The sequence below is a fragment of the Cajanus cajan genome, chromosome 5 (genome assembly GCF_000230855.2).
Source record: "Cajanus cajan strain Asha chromosome 5, NIPB_CcT2T_4, whole genome shotgun sequence".
In the NCBI taxonomy this organism is placed as follows: domain Eukaryota; kingdom Viridiplantae; phylum Streptophyta; class Magnoliopsida; order Fabales; family Fabaceae; genus Cajanus; species Cajanus cajan.
Window position 1 is genome coordinate 26,134,102 of NC_138521.1, and position 24,960 is coordinate 26,159,061.

At 34.3% G+C, this 24,960-nt stretch overlaps 1 protein-coding gene and 1 pseudogene across 1 annotated transcript; both read left to right on the top strand.

Moving 5' to 3' along the window:
* Window positions 1-6,140: 6,140 nt before the first annotated feature.
* On the top strand, window positions 6,141-8,130 carry LOC145957929 (uncharacterized). Its single transcript, XM_083074361.1, has 4 exons — window positions 6,141-6,450; window positions 6,511-6,572; window positions 6,799-7,604; window positions 7,710-8,130. Exons 1-4 carry the CDS (start codon window positions 6,141-6,143, stop codon window positions 8,128-8,130), a joined length of 1,599 nt encoding a protein of 532 aa, XP_082930487.1.
* A 7,271-nt stretch (window positions 8,131-15,401) lies between these two features.
* LOC109814113 (uncharacterized) lies at window positions 15,402-16,921 on the top strand (annotated as a pseudogene).
* Window positions 16,922-24,960: the final 8,039 nt, after the last annotated feature.

The following is a 24,960-nucleotide window of genomic DNA, read 5'->3' on the forward strand; positions in this document are numbered from 1 at the left end:
CCCACCCATAAAATTTGGAGAATTTGAAGATTGTTAAAATAATTCTAAGAACTCCTATGTTACAATATTTCCTTCCTTCTTTATTTTTTGATTTTTTTCTTTGTGAACAATCATACTTTGATTTATTTGTGACAAGTGAATTTGAGTTCAAAAAATTTGTTTTGATTTTTCTAGATTCATTTATGATATTTGTCTCATATTATTCATTTTTAAACTATTTGTTTATTATTTATTGATATAGTTGATTTTTAGTTTCTATATTATATTTTATTTTTTTTTTGAGGATTTTAATTTTTGATATAGGGTTTTATTGGAAGCTTAGAGAAAAAAGATTTATTCAAAGTTGCTTCTTTGATGACTTTGGGTATGTACTCTAGCTTCTTTTCTTTCTTTCTTTATACTCTTTCTATTAGACTGAATTAAGTGCATGTTTAACTCTTTCTGTTGTTTCCAAAATTCTATATGTGGTATATAGACATTTATAGTTTCTCAATATTTAGAAATTTATATTGTATTTTAATCTATCTATACCTATTATAAAAAAGAATAGAGTTTAGTAACCACCATTTTGATTTTGATTTTTATATTTGACACTATTACCCTTAAATTTAACCAAATTTCTTTATTCAAAATTTCTTTAAAAATAAATTTTCATTTTTGTACTGGACACCATTACCTAAAGGGAATAGATTTTGGTAACCATCATTTTAATTTCCATTTTTATATTTGATACTATTATCCTTAGATTTAACAAAATTTCTTTTTTTTTTAATTTAAAAAAAATATTTTTTTATTTTTGTATTGGATACCATTACCTTTAAATTTAACAAAAAAAATTCTTTCAAAACTGTTTTAAAAATAAATATGTAGAGGTATGAAGTACCTCTTTCCCTACCAGTAATAAAATGAGAGAGAATAGTTCCAAAGTTGTAAATATAAGAATAAAATTATCTAAAAAATTATGTACATTAAAACAGACTATCACCTTTATATATTTTTATAGATATTAATATTAGTTATGTTCATAGTTTCTTATGAGCATTAGTTAAGACCAACAATATAATTTAAAAATATGTTAAATGACAACTTATCTTACACTAACTTTTTTCTATTAATTCTAACCAAAATTATAAGTCCAAGTAATTCAACACTTGTATTTATTTATTATAAACTAGGATTTAATCTTTATATTAAATATAAAATTATGATTAAAAATTTCATTTTAATAACATATTTATTGCAACAAAATTAAAAAAAAAATCGAAGTGCCTCAAACTAAAGTATTGCATCCAACAACTACCAAAAGATGAAGGATAAAAATAGCAATTTTTTTTAAAAAAATTAAATAAATAATATAATCAATTATATTGAAAGTGTATATATTATTAGTTTTCAAAATATTTACTCTGCATTTATAGTATATGTCTTAGTTTAAAAAAAAAACTTTTAGTTATTTCTCTTAGCATGTAATACTATCAACATGTTGGAGAAACTTGAGTAAATCACACGGAACCTACTTGAAAAAGGAATCAAAGGGATACCTGCCATATAAACAAAGATCAGAGTGGACCAAAGGAATGTATGTATTCGAGGGTAGATCGAATATTTATAAAGTGAAAGGAGGTTATTAGAGGTTTCCTGGGCAGTTTGGGGCAGTTGCACCAAGGGGGTTACTAAGCTAGCAAGTCGAAGAAATAAAAAACACGTGGGATGAACGGTTACGAGAAGTTACACTTAAGCCACGTAGTTTGCGTAGTGGACAACGATTATGCCCCATGACGAGCTCGCACAAAATCAATCGCTCTCAATCAGCTCTATAAATATGAGAAGCAAACTACTTCACAATGGGTCAAAAAACTCATACTTGCACTTTCGTAGAGCACACTCTGCCCGCGCATATGACTTTTGTGCATGAGATTGTTATCGAGTATGATTTCCTGGCCACGTTTTTTGTCTTTCCCTAGGTTTAGTTTAGTATGGTTTTTTCTATTCTTAGTTTATCATTTTCTTAAGATTGTTGTTTAGAGTTATACATCTTGATCTTGTTATGAATGATGTTCTGTATTGTTAATATATATATCATTCACTCAATTTATTTGAAAGTTTATATACATGAGAACTGCTGCGTACTAATTATTGATGAATATCTAGAAATAGGAAACTATTAAAGGTTCTTTTTGTATCTATCTCATCTCTATTTTCATCCTCGTTCTCAAAATATATAAATTCACATACCTAAATTGAAACAATTATGTGCTAATTCGAATAAAAAGAACTCATAAATGTAATTCACCACAAACAAATTGGCACGCCCGGTGGGACACGTTTTGTTCGAAACATAATTAGACTAGTTTTAGGTATGTTTTATGAGACTTAGGAGTGGAAGAACCATGTCTACGTCTAGAGAGGCGAATAATGATGATCCAGTAGATATGGAAAATAGAAATTCAAATCCTAATTTGGAAAATGTAACTATCCTGACAAGGGGGGCAACGCTACCTCCTGTAGTACCTGAGAACGTGGCTATACAAATAAACGTATCTCAAGAATTTTTAAATGCCACTCGAGAATACCCATGGGGTATGCCTCCAAATTGGAAAACTACCCAACCCATACATGTCGAGATGCTAATGCCTTATTTAGGGCCAAATCCACAAATGCATGTATCTCCACAAGGGTACAATCCTGCTCCAAACTGAATGGGTTTTGTTATGCAAGATCCTTACCAACATGTGGGTACTAGCCAAGAAGGGTCTTTGGTTCGACAAAGTAACTATGTCCCCACAAGTATAAGTAATCAAGCTATGATAGCCCTTCGACAATAGATGGACCATATAATTATGATATGGTTAACTTATTATTGACTCAGATGCATAATATACTCACCCCTTTCAATGAGTTAATAAATAAATTAGGAGATAAAGTGGGATATAATCAACCTTCGAGAGCCATGAGTGCAAATTTGAACGAAGTAGAAAATCAGGTTAGGGATGGAGGCATTCCCCAAAATCTAGGTAAGCCTTATAGGAACCTCGAGGAAAACTTAGATCAAGTTGTAGACAGGGTATTAAATAGGCATGGTTTTGAGGTAGGACGAAATGAGCGTCCTTATTTTGTGTCTGCCTTCCCAGAATACATAACCCAGGTAGAACTGCCTAGAGGGTAAAAATCCTAAAATTCTCAAAATTTGCGGGAGAATTGAATGAGTCTACTGTCGAACATATAGCAAGGTACTTAGTCGAATGTGGGGATTTAGGGAACAATGAATATTTAAAGATGAAGTATTTCCCAAGTTCTCTGACTAAACATGCTTTTACATGGTTTACAACCTTGCCTCCTAATTCGATTAATACTTGGGCTCAGTTAGAAGGAAATTTTCATGAGCACTTTTTTCGAGGTGCAATTAAAGTGAGTGTAGTCGATTTAATGAACATAAAAAGAAAAAATCATGAAACATTAGACGACTATTTGAATAGATTCAGGTAGTTAAAATCTCGATGTTATACCAACATACCTGAACATGAATTGCTTAAAATTGCTGCTACAAGGTTAGATTTTTCAATTCGTAAAAAATTGGTGAATGAACAATTAAGGGATATGACCCAGTTAGTAGAAAAAGTGAGAAGGATCGAACAAATTAAGATAGAGAAAGAAAAGTTAAGAAAGTTTGATAGGTTTGTTCGAAAAGAAAAAGTTGCTTATATAGAGAATGCGGAGATCAGTGAAGATACTAATTATGAGAGTTTGAGTGAGGATTTTGAAGTAAACATAGCCAAATTACGTCTTGGTCCTACATACCAATGCCAAATGTTAAAACCAGGAGATAGTGTGGAAGGGGGTACAACTATATGATATAGTTTCGATGTAACTAAGGCTGATAAAATATTTGATATTTTGCTAAAAGATAAACAGAATGTACTCCTAGAAAACCATAAGATTCCTCCATTCGAGCAGAGAAAAAGGAAAAAATTTTGTAAATATCATAACATGTATGGTCATTGGACTAATAATTGTGTACGCTTTAGGGATATGATCGAGAAGGAGATCACTGAGGGTCGTCTGGATTTCGAGGATAAGGATATGAAAGTGGATACTACTCCATTTGCAGCTCACACTAGGTATGTAGAACCAATCTCGATGGGGATCAACATGGTCGAGGTTAATATTGATGAAGATGAAAACGTTGAACCCATCTCAAATGAAAAGTTAGAGGAATTGCTTGACAATTTTGCTAAGGAGGAAGAACCAATTTATCCAAAAGAAGGAGACAATCTGATCGAGTTCCTTTCTAAGAAGAAAGATGCTGACAAAGAAGTCGTGTTATGCCCTCGATGCAGCGTAGTGTTCAATAGAGTTGCTGCTAAAGCTTTTGAAGAATCAGAATTACTAAAAAGCTACAAGGTTGAAAAAATTTGAGAGAAGGCAAAGGCAAGCAATGGACTAACTATGAGACAGATACACATGCCCCAGTATAATGCTCCTATGGGAAAAATGGAAATGCACAACTTGTCGAGATTTGGTAATACCTTTGTGCCTAGTGCGAGTGTGCCAGTAGGAAAGTGGAATTCACCACAGTGGCCTATGGTTGGATTGGGTCGAGGAAAGCAAGTCATGAACTATGCAGGGCCTACATTCCATGGAACTCCTAGGAAATTTTGAATGTGTCTGGAAATTATGGGCGTGGACTTAGGCAACAACCTTTCAACAATCTGACTAAGACACAATGGAGAAGACAACAGAGAATGAGGAAGGCTACATTCGAGGGTTTTAGGGGAAACCATTTCTCGATCCCAGTGCCTCAGCCTCAAAAGGATGAGTCATCTCGAAAATTCATGGAGGATGACGAAGATATGATAACTGATTGTTTCGAGAGTGGGTTTGAGGACTCTTTAGAGGATATTTGTGGCATAGTGACAATTTTTTCTTCTGATTATGTTGGAGCTATGGAATCTGTAAATGAGCAAGAAGACATTCATAGGGAGGATTTCTTTGATGATCCCAATTATGCATCAAAAATTGTGTGGGTGAATCAGATTTCTCGAGTTATCCCCAAATTCAACTCATTTGTGTTTGACTCACCAAATAAGGAAATGAAGGCTCATTTGAAGCCCCTATTGTTGACCCTAATGATCGAAGGGCATGAGGTGAACAAGGTGTTGGTAGATGGGGGTGCGGCCATAAACATACTACCAAGGACTATGCTGAAAAGGTTTGGGAAAACATTGACTGATTTGAAACCTCATAGTATTCTGATATCAAATTATGCAGGAAAGTCGGCACAACCTGAATGGATGATTTTGCTCGACGTACAAATAGGGAGTGTAAAAAGGACAACTATGTTTATAGTGACTCCGTCGAAGGCAAATTTCAATGTGTTGCTGGGATGAGAATGGATACATGGAGTAGGGCCTATTCCTTCGAATGTTCATCAGAAAATCTTCTTCTGGAATGATGATGAAGGCCTGGAAGTACTCGATGCTGACCAAAAGGAATATGAGGTGGGCATGTACTTTGTAGATCAACAGTTGACGACATTTGCCAAAATCAAGCCTTTCGATGCTCATAATGCCAATGTGTTAGATGAGGAAGAGGGCATCAAGAAAATCTTCTATTGGGATGTGAAGAGAGGATTTGTTATTCGAGTCGAGATTGAGTTGGCTTAAAAGCAACCATGATACACCAAGATCGCTATTCGAGCTTTTTAGCTCAAATTTCGGCCTATGTGGCAGAACAAACGACTAAGGCCGAGGACTGTGAAGATGTCGAGGAGATTGATGAGACGTCAAGAGTATTGGGAGAATGTGTAGACGAAACGGCTGAAATGGCAAAAAAAAAAAGAACAGGAAAAAACAGAAAGTGATCGAGAAAACCAAGAGGTCAAAAATCAGAAGAAAGAAAAAACACAAGAGTCTGAAGCAAAGTTGGATTGTGTTTTTGATGATTCCCTGTTGGGATTCGAAAAGTCAAGAAATGAAGAATACAAGTTAGAATCTCAAGATCCATTAGAAGAAGTCAATTTGGGTACTATCGAGAACAAGAAAATCACTTATATTAGCAGATTCTTAAAGAGGAAGCCAAGAGAAGAAGTTATTTGAGTATTACACGAGTTTAAAGAATGTTTTGCTTGGGATTATGAGGAAATGCCCGGTCTGGATCGAGGTTTGGTGGAACACAGACTAGCAATAATTCTTAGGAGGAAGCCCGTGAAACAAAGTCCTCGAAGATTTTCCCCTGAAGTAATTGGCAAAATCAAAGAGGAAATCGAGAGGTTACTGAAGGCCAAGTTCATTCGGACTTCGAGATATGTTGAATGGGTATCTAACATTGTGCCCATTATCAAGAAAAATGGGAAGCTCAGGGTATGTATTGATTTTCGAGATCTCAATCTAGCTATACCCAAAGATGAGTACCCTATGCCTATTGCTGAGACAATGGTAGATGCAGCTGCAGGTAATGAAATTTTAAGTCTATTAGATGGTTATTCTAGATATAATCAAATCTACATTGCAGCTAATGATGTATCGAAAACAACTTTTCGATGTCCAAGAGCTTTAGGAGTTTACGAATGGGTGGTAATGCCATTTGGATTGAAAAATGCAAGTGCCACATATCAAAGGGCAATGAATCTAATATTTCATGATTTAATAGGTAAGTTTGTACAAGTATACATTGACAACATAGTCATTGGGTCGAAATAAAAGGACAACCATTTACAGCATTTAAAGCTATCTTTCGAGAGAATGAGGAAATATGGTTAAAAGATGAATCCACTAAAATGTGCTTTTGGTATTACAGCAGGTGAATTTTTGGGATTCATTATGCATCAAAAAGGGATCAAAGTGGACAAAAACAAAACCAACGCTATCATGGAAACTAGGCCACCATCGAACAAAAAAGAACTTCAATCTCTCATGGGAAGAGGAATTTCGATGGAAAGAAGAGCACCAGCGGGCATTCAAAGAAATCAAGTCTTACATGGCCCATCCTCCAGTGATAGCACCACCTACTAAAGGAAGGGTATTGAAGTTATATGTCTCTACCAATGATTCGACTATTGCGGGCATGCTGGTGCAAGACGATGATAATGGCATCGAAAGATTCGTTTATTATCTAAGTAGAATGTTGGTAGGAGCAGAAAGTAGATATACTCCTTTGGAGAAACTATGTTTAAGTTTATATTTTGCTTGTACAAAGTTGAAGTACTATCTTAGACCTTTCGATGTATTGGTATTTTGTCGAAGTAATGTGATTAAGTATATGTTGTGTAAACCTGTGTTACATTCTCGAATCGGTAAATGGGCACTTGCTTTAACTGAATACTCATTGACCTTCATTCCTCTCAAGTCTATTAAGGGTCAAATAATCGCATATTTCCTTGCAGATCAATCAAATCACTCGAATTTAACTGAGCAAGTAAATTACTTAACCACGAAACCTTGGGAATTATTTTTCGACGACTCGAAACATGAATTAGGAACAGGGATAGGCTTGTTAATTATTTCACCTGAAGAAATCCCAACTAAGTTGTCATTTCGAACAAAAACTGGGTACTCAAATAATGAAACTGAATATAAAGCACTCATTATGGGATTAGAGATACTCAGGTAATTAAGAGCGAGGAACATAATGGTTCAAGGAGATTCTCAACTTGTAATCAAACAATTGACTCGAGAATACAAGTGCATGAACGAGAAATTACTATAACGTAGGTCTCGAGCAATAAATTTGTTAAATTCATTTGACGAGGTACAGTTGGAACATATCTCTCGAAATGAGAATAAAACTGCAAATGAGCTAGCTCAAATAGCATCTGGATATAAGCTAAGTAATGGATGTCTCAAATCTTTGATTCATACAGAGATTGAATTGATTTGTAGTCTGGAAGAAGGCCTCACCATCAATACCTCGAACACTCAGGATTGGAGGGAAGAGTTAATCGAATATCTTCAAACCCCAAACTCAAAATCTGAGAGAAAGATTAAATATCAGGCTCTCAATTATGTCATGCTAAATAACGAATTATACAAGAGAGGTTTTGATGGGATTCTATTTAAGTGCCTCGAAAATCATGAAAGTTATATAGCTATGGCAGAATTACACGAGGGTATTTGTGGAGCTCACCAAGCATGAGAAAAAAATGAGATGGCCTTGTCTAGGAAAGGATATTATTGGCCAACTATGATTAAGGATTGTATCGAATTTGCTAAAAGCTGTGAAGAATGTCAAAAACACGGGCTAATACAAAGGGTACCAGCAAGCGAGTTACATTCAATTATCAAACCTTGGCCATTTTGAGGTTGGGCAATTGACCTAATAGGAAAAATCCACCCACCATCATCAAGGAATCACAAATATATAATAGTAGCCATAGATTATTTCACAAAATGGGTAGAAGCAATCCCAGTGAAAGAGGTAGATCAAAAAGAAATTATTGACTTCATCGAGGATCATATCATAGTGCGGTTTGGAATACCTTAAACAATCATTACAGATCAAGGAACAGTTTTCACAGGTCGAAAAGTTACACAATATGCTCAGTCGAGAGGTATTAAGTTGGTAACTTCAACACCCTATTACGCACAAGCAAATGGATAAGTCGAGGCTGCTAATAAAGTGATCATCACTTTGATCAAGAAACATATTTCAAGAAAGCCTCAAAATTGGCACGAAACTCTTGTCCAGGTATTATGGGCTTATAGAAATTCACCAAAAGATGCTACAAAAACTACACCATACAAGTTGGTATATGGACATGAAGTCGTTTTGCCTATAGATATTAATCAACAATCAATTCACATACAAAGACAAAATGATTTTCCTGTCGAAGATTACTGGAATTTAATGTATGATGAATTGAGTTCTTTGGATGATGAGAGGATGATAGCATTACAAAATCTCATCTAGCAAAAGGAAAGAGTCGAGAAAACATACAACAAAAGAGTTAAAATTAGAAATTTTCTAGTCGGAGATTTAGTATTAAAGACAATTCTTCCCATGGATCAAAGATCTCAACACCTAGGCAAATAGTCTTATAATTGGGAAGGCCCATTTGTAATTGACCAAGTGTACTCGAAAAATGCGTACATAATTAAAGAAGTAAATTCTAAGTCTACAAGCAGGGTAATTAATAACAAATATTTGAAAAAATTCCATGAAAGGTAAAATAATATTGGAAATTGTATCAAAGTGATATAGAATAATTACAATCATGGACAAAATTTTGACTTAAAACTCCTATAAGCTTGATAGGCTTCATGTAAGCTTTGTCTTCGAGAAGCACATTGAGTTTCCAGTTGTTTCTTGTGCTCCAGAGTTTTCGAGAGCCTCGAGGAGATCTCCTTGCCTTCATCTTTGAGACTTTTTTGTCATTGAATCACCTCTTGACTTTGAGTTTTCAAGGCAGCCTGCTTAGTTTGAAGATTATCGAGTTCTCTTTACAAAGTCTCGAGAGTTTTTTCAGTATCAACTTCTTCTTGTTGTAACTTCTTCAGAGCAGGAATCATCTCTTCAGTGGATTTTCTGATCATAAGTAATTCTTGCCTAAGATGTTCGAGCTTGGCACAATCACCCTCAGTTTCTACCTCGATCCAGCAAATCACCAACCATTTGCTCAATTTCGATATTAAATCAGGAATGAGAAATGCTTGGTCGAGATCCTCAACATAAGCCTTGGAACGAAATGACTCGAGTAAGGGTTGGAAGTTAGCAGCCGACTCAGGGGCTTTTTCGGAGGCGGAGGTTCCACTTGTCCAATTTTCCAATATGTCGAAAATATTATCAATTTCGATGTCGTCATTGAAGAAGCTGATTAAGTCCAAATCAGTAGAGGGTATCGAAACAGGAGGTGGCATAGAAGACTCGATACCATCTGTATTAGGTTTTGAAGTAGCAAGAGGCCAAGTCGACGCAAGAGCTGCCAGGTGTACACATAAATGAAGACGATTGATTTTACATTGTTGATTAGTCACAGAAAAGAAAGAATAAGTAAAACAACATACCTTGGCCAGGCGAGGTTGGAGGTTTCAACTCGAAAGACGGAGCTTCATCTTGAGAGGAATGATGGGGGGTCTTAATAGTCGCAGCTGGTTCAGATATGGGAGCATCACCTTGAACGTCCTGGGGAGTAATTTTGATACCCATAGTGACACCCGTCAAGGGAGCATTAACAATGTTTAATTGAGTAGTCACCAACTACAAAAAGGAAGGCGAGTTAAATACGAGAAAAATACGTAAATGAAAGAACATTGATTAAGGAATCCAAACCTCTTGAGGACCCTCAGTCGAACGTGGGGTATCTTTAGAAGCATCTCGGGAGGAGGAGATGTGGATTATATCAACATCTTGTGATCAAAGAAGTTTTTAGTAAGGCAATCGAATGAACAAAGTGAAATAATTGAATAGAAAAGTAAATTAGTTTAAGAGCAAAATACCTTGGGGACAAATTTCATCCCATCCTTCAAAAGTTTTTTGACTTTTGGCAATTGATCTGGTTTAGAAGCGTGAACATGTTGTTTTCCTTTCCCCTTATCAAGCTTTCTCGTTTTTCGAAACCTGAAAGAATAGAACAATGAGCAAGGGGAGAACGTGAACAGGAAATAAATATAAGATACTTACAATCTTGCCGCTTGTGGAATCTGCCTTGGTTTTCTATTTTTTGGAGGTCTCGAAGCCCTGAAGAGGAAAAGAGGTATAAGAGTAGGATTATCAAAGCAAATTAGACAAGGAAGTTGGAAACTATACCTTTGCACGTAATGAAATTTTATCGAAAACAGTCTTCCTCTTTCTAGGTTTCAATGAAGAATCATCTCCACCATCATCATCACTCTCCCATTGGGGGGTCTCATCAGGGTGTTGAGGAACACGTTGAGGGACAACAACTATACAAGGTGAAAATAAGGGTCAGGTAATGACAAGGAAGGTAATATCGAGGGTTTTGTTATAGACATTTACCAGGCGGAAGATTGCAGTTATCGACCCAACACAAAGGCCACCATTTCTCTCGAGGAAAATCGTACATGAAACATCTCGCATAAGTAACTCGATCTTTTACAGGAACATCTTTGCGCTCTGGGTAAAAAGGATCGAGGGTCTTCACCCAAAGAGGGTAAGATAAATGTTTAACTAAACCAAAACGAGTGTTTGGGAGAGGGTGAAGATTTTTAGGGCAAATTTTTTCAAAATTTGTTTCCCCTCAAGGATGAATAAGTCTTTTTGATCGGATATTCCTTTGTACCATTTTCGTTAAAGAGATAGAGGCATCAAAAATTTTTCGACCAAGGTTGTCGAGTCGATAACAAACTTTAAAAAATTGCTTGAATTGATAAATAATATTACGATTCTTGTAAGTACCTGGTAGTTTTGGGCCCTGCGAAGAAAGATGAGAATTAATAAGCTTCTTTAGGAAATCATCAAAGGTGAATATTTTGTCAACATAATATTCACACTACCAATGAAGAAAGCACTTTGAGACTAGAAAGGAAGTGGAGAAGGTGCAAGGAGTAAGAGAAAGTTGTTTGTTGGGACGTAAGATAAAGTCCAAAACATCTTTATAATCTCCTTTCTCAACACAAATATCAGCATCTATTTTTTCTTTGCTGCAAAGGAGAAGAGGCTTCATCTGGCATAGATCAAATTGTCAAGCAAATAGTTAAGGTTGGTAGAGATAGATTCTAACATCTTTTTGTCGTATTCCAGATAGAATAACATCCCACGATAGCAAGCCAAACAACATATCAACGGAATTCGGAGAAATATTTCCAACCTGGTTGTTTCCTCAAAGCTAAGAGGGACCTGTTAAATTGGGGCAAATAAAAGGAGCCAAGTCTTCGGTGAACTCACCAAAACTAAGAAGTGCGCGAATATATTTAGCAAAATTTTTGATTGAGTGCTTTCAAAGTGTAAGGGTGGTCAAACGAGCTCCCTCGAGTTGGCACACAGGGGAAAGAAAAGAAGAAGTAAGCAAAAGTTTTTTCTCCAAAATAGCATTAAGCCATAATTGTAATAACCATAATGGCCCAGAAAGGTTGCGGGGACCAGATTCACGAAAAAGACTCTTCGAGGCTTCATCGAGGGAAGAATATTTAGAGGCCAACAAGAGTTTACTTAAGCAGATTTTCTTTTTTAAATGGAAAGTTTGGGCCAAGATGTAATAGTATTTGGGAACTTGGAGAGAAGGAGTGCAAAAAACACAAGCAGATAACCAATACATTAAAAAGGCAATATGTTATGAGGTCAAAACTAGAGTGTCCAATTTACCCATATGCGCATTGATGAAGGCTAGATAGGTCTTTTTGTCCCAAGAAATAGAAGTCTCTTTTATAGAAATCTCCTCCTCGAACGCATCCGGGTAAAACCTATCCCCTATAAGTGCTAAACCAGTGATAGTAGCAATATCTAATAAAGTGGGACACACGAAACCACGCGAAAACTCGAAAGTTTGAGTCTCTCTATTCCAAAAGAAGATTTCAGAGAGAAACATTTGAGGATCAAAGACATGCAAGTCAAACTTAGGCAGTTGAATGAATTCAGATATACTAGCACCTACCCACACAAAATGCATTGAATTTTCCACACGTTCTAACCATTGTAAATGCCTATCTTTAGTGGGTGGAAACACTCTAAAAATATTAGTATTGTCACCAAACAAGTTCAAGTCTATCGTTGGAGAGTAAATGAAAGGCAAAGTAGAGTAATCCTCAGGGAGTAGTGTATTGCCAAACTTTTTCCTATTTTGACCCATGAAAGGACCCTGAAAAGCATGAGAGGTACCATCTTGGAGAGAGAAAGGGAGGAGTACCTATGAATGATAAATCTTGAGACTAGCTTCTTCCATGCCAGGAATCGGAACAAAAGTCTCGTCACCCTCTCCCACGGTGCAAACAGTAGCATTTTCCATCAAGAGTGGGAGAGATTGCATGGACGGAGCGAAAACTAGCGTAGGAGAAAGACCAGAGGCAGTGGCTGAAGTAGAAGCAATGGAGGAAGCCATGGCAGCAACGAGAAGCAAGAAGAACAAAGAAAGCAAGAACGGAGAAGAAAGAGATTCTTGTGCACAAATGAAAATGGTAAAAGTAACTTTACCCTAGGTGAAAACTTTTAAACAAGTTAAATGGGCCTGAGTGAAAAATGGGCCAACATATCAAGTCAGTCGCCAAAACGTTTCAAATCAACGAACAAAAATATAGGGAAACGTGAACATGCGTCGTCAAAATTCATGAGGGGAGCAATAGATTTAAATAAAATGGTAACCGCATTTAATAGGTGTTCAAAGTAGGTTTTCATCGAAATGAAACAAGGAGCTTCGGTTTTTTAGTCAAGAGAGGTGAAAGAAAGGTTTCTCAAAAAATGAAAAGACAAGTAGGAATTTAGTTCTCCCTCGATTTAGTACACTCCTCGAGACTAAATTCCTAGGGGGCATCTGTTGGGGCCACTCGAGTAAATTCACACGGAACCTACTCGAAAAAGGAATTAAAGGGATACCTGCCATGTAAACAAAGATTAGGGTGGACCAAAGGAATGTATGTATTCGAGGGTAGATCGAATATTTATAAAGTGAAGGGAGGTTATTAGAGGTTTTCTGAGTAGTTTGGGGCAGTTGTACCAAGGGGGTTACTAAGCTAGCAAGTCAAAGAAATAAAAAACACGTGGGATGAACGGTTACGAGAAGTTACACTTAAGCCACGTAGTTTGCGTAGTGGACAGCGGTTATGGCCCATGATGAGCTCGCACAAAATCAACCGCTCTCGATTAGCTCTATAAATATGAGAAGCAAACTACTTCACAGTGGGTCGGAAAAACTCATACTTGCACTTTCATAGAGCACGCTCTACTCGCGCATATGGCTTTTGTGCATGAGATTGCTGTCAGGTATGATTTCCTGGCCACATTTTTTGTCTTTCCCTAGGTTTAGTTTAGTATGGTTTTTTCTGTTCTTAGTTTATTATTTTCTTAAGATTTTTGTTTAGAGTTATACGTCTTGATCTTGTAATGAATGATGTTCTATATTGTTAATATATATATCATTCACTCAATTTATTTGAAAGTTTATATACATGAGAACTGTTGGGTACTAATTATTGATGAATATCTAGAAATAGGAAACTACTAAAGGTTCTTTTTGTGTCTGTCTCGTCTCTGTTTTCATCCTTGTTCTCAAAATATATAAATTCACATACCTAAATTAAAACAACTATGTGCTAGTTCGAATAAAAAGAACTCATAAACGTAATTCATCACAAACACAACCATTATTAGTTACTTAGTTTAAGTTTAATTTCTTAAACATACCTTTGTGTTAAGCCTAAATAGATTTATAGAGAAAAAAATAAGAAAAAGTCAACAGAGACAACTGTAACAAATACTTGGATTGTGAGAACCTCGTAAAAATTTTTGTGTTAAAACCTTAATAGATAACCAAAAATTAGACATAGTCTAAAATGGTAAAGTAGATTAATATAAATTTTAATTTTTCTTCTATCTTTCTCATATATTTTATATAACTCAAAAATATTTTATAAAAAGGGATTTGTTTTTTCAAACAGTGATCTTGGATCATTGGATCTATCAAAGGATGATTCTTAATCCTATCTTTATGAAAGTTATATTTGTCTTATGATTTTTAAAGCTTTTAAAAAGTTTTGATTTATTTAATTTTTAAAAATTTCAAATACATAATTCAATCTATTTCACGTGTTTTTGTTTTTATCTTTTCAATTGGTATTAGAAGTTAACCTTTAAGATTGAACACTTTTTAGTGTAACGGAAAAAATTCAAAGTTCACCATAGCAAATTATACAAACGGCATCATAACAAAAAGAGAATCTATCTAGTTTCCTTCGACCTTCTTTGGATAAGACTATAATAAGAAGTTAAGACTTAAGAGCATCTCTAATTAGGAATTCTTTATAAACAATCCTTACAAGTAATTTTGCTAAAATTTAAGTAACTTACAAATTTGATGTGGCATAATATAATACTTGAGATTGCTTATAAGTAACTTTCACCGGAAATATTCTAAGAGCATCTACAGTAGAGATTGCTTACATTATGTTATATCAGCTCCTTTTCATTTTATAAGTTACTTAAATTTTAGTAAAATTACTTATAAAAATTTCAATACTAAAATTTAAGTAATCCATAAAATAAAAAAATACTAATGTCACATAGTGTTACACAAAAAATTACTTATAAACAATATCCGCAGTACTCTAAGAACCAAGGCCATCATCATACAAACTGATGGAAGAAGAAAAAAGAAAAACCCTGTACTTTTTTTCTTCCTGCATTAAAGAAACAATCAGAACTTGAAATGCATTGGAGAAACCTCTGACACCAAGCCGTGAAGTCACTCCACCAAAACCAAAGATCTCTGACACCTCACTCTGCTAAAAGAAACAGTGTAACATCTTCTTTCTCTATTCTCCATCACCTTCATTCAACGCAAATGGGGTCTCTCACTCTCACTCTCACTCTCACTTCCCCTTCTTCTCATTCTCGCAGCTTCCATAGCCCCATTCCTCGCACACTCAACAACGCATTGGGAAGACAGAGAGGCTCTGAAGCAACTCGAGGACAACCTCCACCCCGCTTCGATCACCCCAGGCTCCTGCCTCTCTTCATGGGACTTCTCCCTCGACCCCTGCGACAACCTCTTCACCGACACATTCACGTGCGACGCCGTCGTTTCGGGAGCCTCCCGCGTCACCCAACTCACCCTCGACCCCGCGGGCTACAGCGGCCCACTCCCCGCCACCTGGGCCCTCCCCTTCCTCCAAACCCTCGACCTCTCCAACAACTTCTTCTCAGGCCCAATCCCCCACTCCCTCTCCAACTTCACTCACCTAACCCGTCTCGCCCTCTCCAAAAACACCCTCTCAGGCCCAATACCCTCCTCCTTGGGCTCCCTCCGTAACCTCCGAGACCTCTACCTCGATAACAACAACCTCCACGGAACCCTCCCCGTCAGTTTCAACGCCCTCGTCAACCTCAAGCGCCTCGAGGCGCAGTTCAACAACCTAAACGGCGCCGTTCCGGATTTGCGCTCTCTCGAAACCCTTCTCCATTTGGATTTCAGCTTCAACGCCTTCACCGGAGCGTTCCCCTCCACGCTCCCGGAGTCTCTGGTTCAGGTCTCCATGCGCAACAACAGCCTCAGCGGCGCGTTGGCGCGTTGGACTCTCGTAAAAGGCTAAACTATTTGCAAGTGTTGGACTTGAGCTCCAACAGGCTAAACGGCGCGTTCCGTTTCCCTCGCCGCAGCAAGTGACGCTGTCATTCAACGGGTTTTGGTGGGTGGAGGCTCCTTGGCACGCGTGGGAGGCGCGGAGCGAGGTGGTGGCGGTGGATCTGAGCAACAACGAGATTGGGGGTTGTGCCAGTGTTCTTGGCGCTATTGCCTAGGTTTGCGTCGTTGTCGTAGGAGGAGAATAGGCTTGTGGGGATGTTGCCGATAAGTATGCGTTGAAGGTGGTTTTTCCCTCAGGTGGGGTGGCGCGGTTGGCGAGGCTTCTGTTGGGGGAATTACTTGTTCGGGGTGATTCCGAGTGCCCTAATGGCGCTTGAAGGGTGAGATGAATGTGAGGCTCGTTGATAATTGATTCTATAAGTGCCCTAGTCTTTTCTTCTTTTGTCAGGGTGGGCAACAGAAGTCTTACCAAGAGTATAAGAGATTCAACCACTTCATTCCCAAGATCATCTATTTTTCTTCGTTTCAATTTTCATGTACATTTTCTTCTCGCTTCACTCTACTCTACTCTCTACCTTCTCACATCGTCTCTCTCTCAGTCTCACCTTATTTTCATATAGGTGTAATGGTATTTTAGTTCCGCCTTAGTTTGAGATTTTTTTTTCTGTAAATTTTATTATTTTAATTATACGATTTTGATCGATCTATTAATATCATAGTTAACATTCTACCCAGTTTTTCTACCCAGTTTTTCGTATATAAAACTGTACTATTTATATCTTGAAGCTGAGCTTAGGCTTGGGACTAAAGCACTAAATGATATCAAATATGCGCAACATGATATCGGTCAAAATAGAGGCCCATTACATCTCAGGTCAAGATCAACTTTAGGCGCAAATCAACGTTATCCTCGCATAAGAGGAAAACCTTAATTCACATCAAGGTACATGTATTATATATATAAGACGATTACACTATCAAAGACTAATTTTAGTATCAGAGTCTTTTTTACAGGTACCACTCCTACTTTGGAACAACCGTGTACCTAGCGAAGGAGACTCACCAATCTTGCCCAGCAGATCGTCTCTCACGACCAATTTTTGGTAAGAATAAAAAAAAATGTTTTGAGGATGCTTAATACTAGCCCACCATTCTTGTTATCTAATTCATCCATATTAAAGATTAGTTAATTTAATAAATTTATTATTTATAGATATATATTTGAAAAATATTTTTATACTACTTTTCTTTTTAAATTAAGATTTATATTTCTTTTAACTGATTAAAATGTATATTCTATAATATTTCTTTTTTTATAATTAATATTTTTTTCTTTTTTTATAATTAATATTTTTTCTAATTAATTAGAATGTATATTATTTAAAATATTTATAATTAATATATTTTATCATATTAAATAAATGCATTTTAATTTAGAATATTTTAATCTAAAAATAATTAATATATAAAAAAATAACAAACAGTTATTGTAAGGGGGGTGTATTGGTTTAGGATTTCCTAGGATTTTAAAAGACTTTTTTTGAGTAAAAAATTCATTGGTATTCAATCAGGATTTTATGTCACTTAAAAATAATCCAGTGGTATTCAATCAGGATTTTCAAGATTTTTTAAAGAGTCCATTAAAATTCATTGGTATTCATTTGAGATTTTTTACAACTTAAAAACAATCCATTGATATTCAAAAATATAAGGATTTTAAAGGATTGTTGTGTGAGAGGGATTTTGAAGGACTTTCTAGTGTTATCTATAAATACCAAATTCATAAAACAATCACATCCAAACCCATCGGATTTTGAAGGATTGTTTAAAGTGACTTTTCAAGAATTTTCAAGTGAGTTTTTTATCTTTTTTTTCTATGCTCCTGTCTTCTCCATTTTTTCTTTACTAATAATACTGCACTATTGTTCATTGCTCATATATAATATTGTAGTATTGTTCTCATCTCATTCTCCTATTTTGTAAAACTCCGATATATAAATGATAGTGTCATTGATTTGTTCTATTTTTCTGTTTGTTCTCTTTAATTGACTTGCTTTTATTTTATTCTATGTAGTTGAATTTGTTCCTTTATATAACACAAAAAAATGCTTAAAATGTTAACTTTTAAGTGGTAATTTTTTTTATAACACACGTCAAGAAAAGAAAAAAGTGAAAGATGAAATTGATATTATAATCTCTACAATATATATATATATATACAAGGTTGTCAAACTCGAGAGTCTACACAAACTCGTGGAGCTCTCGTAGACTCGACTCGTAGACTCGTAAGAGTTTACTTAATATTAAAAGATATTAAAAAACATAAACACACATAATATGATATCACTATTTCAACATTCTAAGTCTGAAATAAGTCAAATAACAATAAAATGTCATAATACAAATCTTAATCATACATGAACAACCAAAAGTCGAAAACACATAAGTCCACAAATCAAAAACATAAAACAAGATCTAAATTTATCAATCACCACAACAACGGTGACTAGTGGGTGTTCGTCGGAAACTGTAGGGACGACGCCGGTAGCTACGACGACGGCGCTGGAAGCTGCAACGACGGCGCCGGAAGCTGCGATGACGGAAAGTGCATTCGTATGCAGCAGAGATGCGCTTTCGTATGCGGCGGAGGGAGAGAAATCAGACTCGTGAGCTTCCTTCCTAACTGGACTCGTTCCTCTCCCAGCAAGAGGACGCGAGTTCGTATGCGGCGGCGTTCGTACGCGGAGGAGATGCGCGTTCGTATGCGGCGGAGATGAGCGTTCGTATGCGGCGGAGGGAGAGAAATCATATCAGACTCACGAGAATGGTGGAGGCATCGTGCGCGAAGGGAAAAATGCCATTCTCACTTACTAACCCTAGCTAAAACGACGTCGTTTTGGGGCATTTAGGGGTGGAAAAAAAACCTAACTAGACTCGTGGACTCGGCATCAGACTCGTGATTCTGACCGAGTCTACCCGAGTCTACCCGAGTCGGCCCGAGTCTACCAAAAAACGAGTCTATTCGCAAGTTAACCTATTTTGCTACCCTAGACTCGTAGACTCGTACGAGTTTACGAGTTGACTCGCGAGTTTGACAACCATGTATATATATATATATATATATATATATATATATATATATATATATAAAAGACGAATTTGTTAAAGTTTCTGTGAGTAAAATGAGATGAAAATTGATCTTAATTGGGGGAAGAACCCTCTTAGCATAAAAATTGCGATTTATCTTCTTCCTTTAAGTTTGTTACTCTTATTCTCCTCTTTTTATGACTCAACAATTATTTTATTTTTTTTACTATGAATTTTTCTTTTTCTTTTTATATTGTGAAATTAGGACTTTTTTATATTTAAAAAAAAATTAACATAAAACGTTGCAGTATCTAATTTTTTAGGATTTAGAATTTATGTCTTCATTAGCTTATTTTTTAAAAGATGAAATATTGTTAAAATATTTGTTAGAATAATTTATATTTATAAATATCGTTAAAAATTATCATATAATATATAACTAAAATAATATATATATATATATATTCTTTATATCTAAATGCTTATTCTTTAAATAATAATAATAATAATAATTATTATTATTATTATTATTATTATACTAATATTATATATATTGCATATGTAATTAGGTAACTATTTTTTTGGTGGATTGTGAATTTCCTAATCGACGCCAATTTTTAGCTCCATTTCGAGGTGTAAGGTATCATCTATAAGATTTTGCAGGTCAGGATAATAACCCTGAAAATGAGAAAGAATTGTTCAATCTTTGTCATGCGTCTTTAAGGAATGTGATCGAGAAAATATTTGGTATTTTTAAATCAAGGTTCACAATTTTTAAGTCAGCATCTCCATTTTTATTTAAGACACGAGTAGAACTTGTGTTAGTATGTGTAACACTACATAATTTTCTACGTAAAGAATGTCGTTCTGATGAATTTCCAATTGAAGCGGTGGATGAACCTTCATCTTCAACGTTACCAATTAATGAAGATCATACTTTTGAACCTATTATTCAAATCCAGGAACAAGAGCAAAAATACGCTAATGCTTGGAGGACTAGTATAGATATGGATATGTGGGTGAATGCTATTTAAGAGGACAAGATATTATGGAGAATTATTATTATTATTATTATTATTATTATTAATTATCTAGACATTATTTTTTTTTATTATTTTTGTCTTTGACTCTTTAAATTTGAATGTATGAAATTTTTTTTGAAATCTTATCAAATGTCAAAAATCCATGAAAATTCTACAAAATCCCACAGAATCCATTAAAATCCTGATTTAAAAGTCTTGCAGAATCCATTAAAATCCTGATTTTAAGTCTTGTAGAATCCTGCAAAATCTTAAAAGTCATGAAAATCCTGCAAAATCTTTTAAAATTCGTAGGATTTTTTTTAACTAAAAAAGTCCTTTAAAATCCTAATCCAATACACGAGTAATATATTATAATAATAATACATGTAATTTAAGAATATTTTTTAACTATAATGTGACATTTTAAAAATTTAGAAAATTTTAAATTCTTAAATTTAAATTATTCTCAATTGAATTTTCTTTCTTTTTAAAATATTTTGCTTGGATAAAATATTTTTCATTTTGTATTTCAGTTGTCTTATTTTAGTAGAGTGTTTTGATTTTTACTAAACAGAATTTCATTTTCAAACATTTATTTAAAATATTAAATTCTATAAAATTTTAAAAATATCAATTTTTGATGAAATGTCAAATTTTATGAATTTAATTAATTAAAATACTTAATAAAAATGACAAAATTTTTTTTTTTTAAAATTATCTATCCAAACAAATTATTTAATTATAAAATATTTAAAATTATTTAAATAAATAAATTACTCTTTTAAATTATCTATCCAAACACACTAATAAATTTGGATTGTATTGTTAATAGTCACTGCTATAGGTGGTGGATACTGCAGGGATGAAAAAAAAAAATAATAATAATAGGTGTTTCGATAATATATTTCACCATGTGTAATAATGGAACGATTAGTACATTAACAGTGAGTGTATATTTTTTATATCTAAGAAAAACATCTATATTTTTAGATACATATATTATTTTTTGTACATACAAAATATATCCATCTGATTCTTATAGGATAAATAGTCTATTTAGTATTTAAATAGGAAAACATTTTTATATTAGTTTCTGTAAGATATTTTCAAATATTTTAAAGAGTGTTAGTGTAATTTTTTTATGAAATAGTTGTGTAATTTCACGAAAAATTGAGGAAGTATTGCAGTATCGACATAATTTACTCTATATTAGATTAGGATATCATAACATTAATATATTTGCTAATTATTATGTTTACAAAGGAATATAAATTATACAATTAAAAGTGAGAAATTAAATCTGTAAAATAACATAATAAGAGGATAAAAATGCAATCAAGATTAAATGTTACAAAAGGAAATATATAAATTTCTACTTTTGGGTGTTAATTAAATTTAGAAAAGTGATGTAATGGGAGAGGATCTTGTGTTAAATACAAAAGAATCCATTGACAGCAACGAGAGATTGATTATGAAGGAAGGTGGTGTCTTGTATTTTGGGTTCAAGGTTTAGATGATCGCGAAATGCCGCAAGATTTTGAGTCTTTTCTGACACTCGAACGTTGTAAGCACGTGACTGTGTCAGACAGAGATAAGTACGCTTTGGGGCATGTCCAAAATAATGGATGGAGAGGTGTGGCCCACTGTCAGATTTTGGTGGGCTCTGTTTTGGGCTAACTGCCTTGATGATGTTTCGATATCTTGGCCAACTACTAGTTGCCCCACCACCTTATGCATTTGGATCAAAGCCCAAAATAGTTGCTGGAGGTTCATTTTCCCAAAGTTGTGTCTATTGCTAATAAATGATTCCTTGGTTTCTCTAGTTTAAAGAGAGACAGGGAAAGCGTGGGGGTGAGGAGAGACTAGAGAGTTTCTATGGTAAAAAAATTGCCAAATAGTTTCAAACTTGACAAATATGAACTAAATTATTACCAATGTCTAACCATGTGATGGAATTTGTTTCGTAGCATGACAATGTTACATCCTTTTGGAAAATTAATTGGGGTTTTGTTTGCTACATTTTTATGCTATTTTTTGGTACATAAATTGGGTTTTGTTAGTACTTGAAAGTTTATTGAATATGATAACAGTTAATAATATTTATATAATCCACTATAAATATTAGTATGCATAAAGCATTGTGAAGATCGGAGTAAATGTTATTAAAATTTGGTTATAGATCATCTCATATCATTCAAGTATTTATTGAAAAAGAGTAATGTAAAGGTATTTTTAAGTAAAGAATGAAAGAGACTTCTAGCCGAAAGAAGATTTTTCTAAATTATGGATGTTGTGAAATCTTTTCATTTTCAGTTTTTACATTCAACACATGAATCAACTCTTTCAATTTTTTATTTTTAACTCTATTGTCGATATTTTCATCTTCACTAGTCAATTCCGAAACAAAGTACACCATTTCAATATTTGAGAGATCTACTTTTAAAAAATAAAATCTTATTTTGTTTTATTTAATAGCTTTTTATGAACCTCATAAATTCAATTATTGAATTGAGAGTTTTCATTTCGTAAAAATAGAATATAAATATTATATAATTTAAAAATTATTTATTTATTTATTAGTTTCATTTCATTTCAAGTTATAATACATTTTTTAAAAGATAGATGATCATTTGATTATAAAAGTATGCAGATAAATGTTTAATTTACTCCAAAATTGAACTAATAACCAAAGTTTGGCCAATGTTTGTATATAAAACTACATGCATATAAATTTTTGATTGCATATTCTAACATGAAGTTACCAAAAATAAATGGTACATCGATGAATCATCACTTTCAACCATTTGATATAATTATAAAATATTCGACGATCGTGATTAAAGAAGAATAACTAGTGTCATCGGTAATTTTTTATGCTATTTTTTTCCAAGTCATCTTCCTAGTATACCGCACTAATCTTCTCTAATATTGCATGAGTTGGCCTTTATCTTCATCTCATCTCCCCAATAGTTTTTTTAATAGTGTTTTGTCTGAAACTTTTATCAATTGGTTTACATATTAACACTTTTTTTTGGAAGCTTGTTTGTGCTTGTGGTGGGTTTTCATTAGAAGAAGGTCTAGTTGAGCCAGATCTATTGGTAGTAGTAAGGATTGACTTTTGGATCAACTAGCAACAAAACTGCGTTAGAGCTTGAGAAAGAGCATGTAACTTTATAATCGCACTTCGCCCATACAAGTTGCCACTATATCAAAGTCAAGATCGAGGAGCTTGAAGAAGCTGCACACGACAGACTGAAAAAACTTGAAAACTTTGCTAAGAACGCCTTTAAGTATATCTATCATCAACTACAATCTTGTCAGAGCAACGAAACTACCCATTTCACCATTTCCTCTTTGTCACAGTTTAAATTAAATTTCAAATAACTTTATTATAAAATTATAAAATAATATAAAATAAAATATTTTACCCAGTCAAAAGTTGACAATTATTAGTAAAATTACTCCCTCATCAGTGAGGCAAACATCAAACTATTTCACCTTAGAAGCATTCAGAATTTTCATTTTATATCATGAAGTCTTATTTATTAGGAAAAATCAAAGTCTCATATCAACTAGAGATAAGGTAATTAAATAGTATATAAATAAAAAACAATCCTCGCCTTACAAACTGATTTTGTAGGGTTGAGACTCAAATCTACTATTCTAAGATAGTATCAGAGCTATCTTAAATCCTTAAAAAGGGTCACCTATCCTAGGTCATTAAAAAATGGTCATCCACCATTTATCCACATACCAAGCCCAATAGTACTAGATGTGAGAGGATATATTGGGAAAACCTAAGTCACACATTAACTAGAGATAAGACAATTAAATAGCATATAAGTAGAAAATAATCCTCATCTTACAAGATGATTTTATAGGGTTGAGTTAGATTCAAATTTACTATTCTAAGAGTATTAAAGTCGGTACCTTTTGGACGAGACTCTAAAATGATATGGAATAAGAGGTTTTTAAACAGAAAAAAATTAAAATTATGAAAAAATAAAATCAACATTGTTGAGACGATCTTTGACCATCGCATGTGATGACGTCAATGCTTATTTTCATCTCTAACATTCGTCTCCATCTCAAAAACCTTTTCTCCAATCTTTTTTCCTCTTTCTCTCTCGATCTAACAACATCAGAGGTACCACTTACTACAACAGTTTCCTACCGCTACATCCGGCAACTATAATGTTTTTTTTTTTTTTTTTTTACTTCAATCACCATTCTCTTTATTACATTTGTTTTTACAATTTAACAAATGAATCATGTAAATAACCAGGCAAAAGCAAGATACAATATGAAAAGGACTAAGGCTTGACGGTGGAGAGACTAGAGGAAAAACATATGCGATTGAGGGAGACCAAGTGCCATCGTTGGCGACAACAAGTTGCTGTTAAAATTGTGGTTCTAAAACTGTGTGTTTCTCCATTTGGTTTGGTCGTGGTGGCATAATACCTTGGGTTGGGAGAACGAAAAGTGTCGTGATGTGTTTCTCCTTAGTTTTGGTTTGGCTACAACAACACTGTACATTGGGTTGAGAGAACAAAGAGTATACTTGGAATAAGAAAAATCATGGAGAACCTACTTAGTAGGTTTCCAGTAAAAAATCATAACCATTCTATTTTTATTAATAAATCTAACGGTGGTTAGAGTTTCTTCATG

Coding starts and splice junctions, on each gene's coding strand:
- LOC145957929 (XM_083074361.1), top strand. CDS start 6,141: ATGCCCGGTCTGGATCGAGGTTTGGTGGAACACAGACTAGCAATAATT. Junction 6,451..6,510: donor AATGGTAGATGCAGCTGCAG/GTAATGAAATTT, acceptor TCTACATTGCAG/CTAATGATGTATCGAAAACA. Junction 6,573..6,798: donor TAGGAGTTTACGAATGGGTG/GTAATGCCATTT, acceptor GTATTACAGCAG/GTGAATTTTTGGGATTCATT.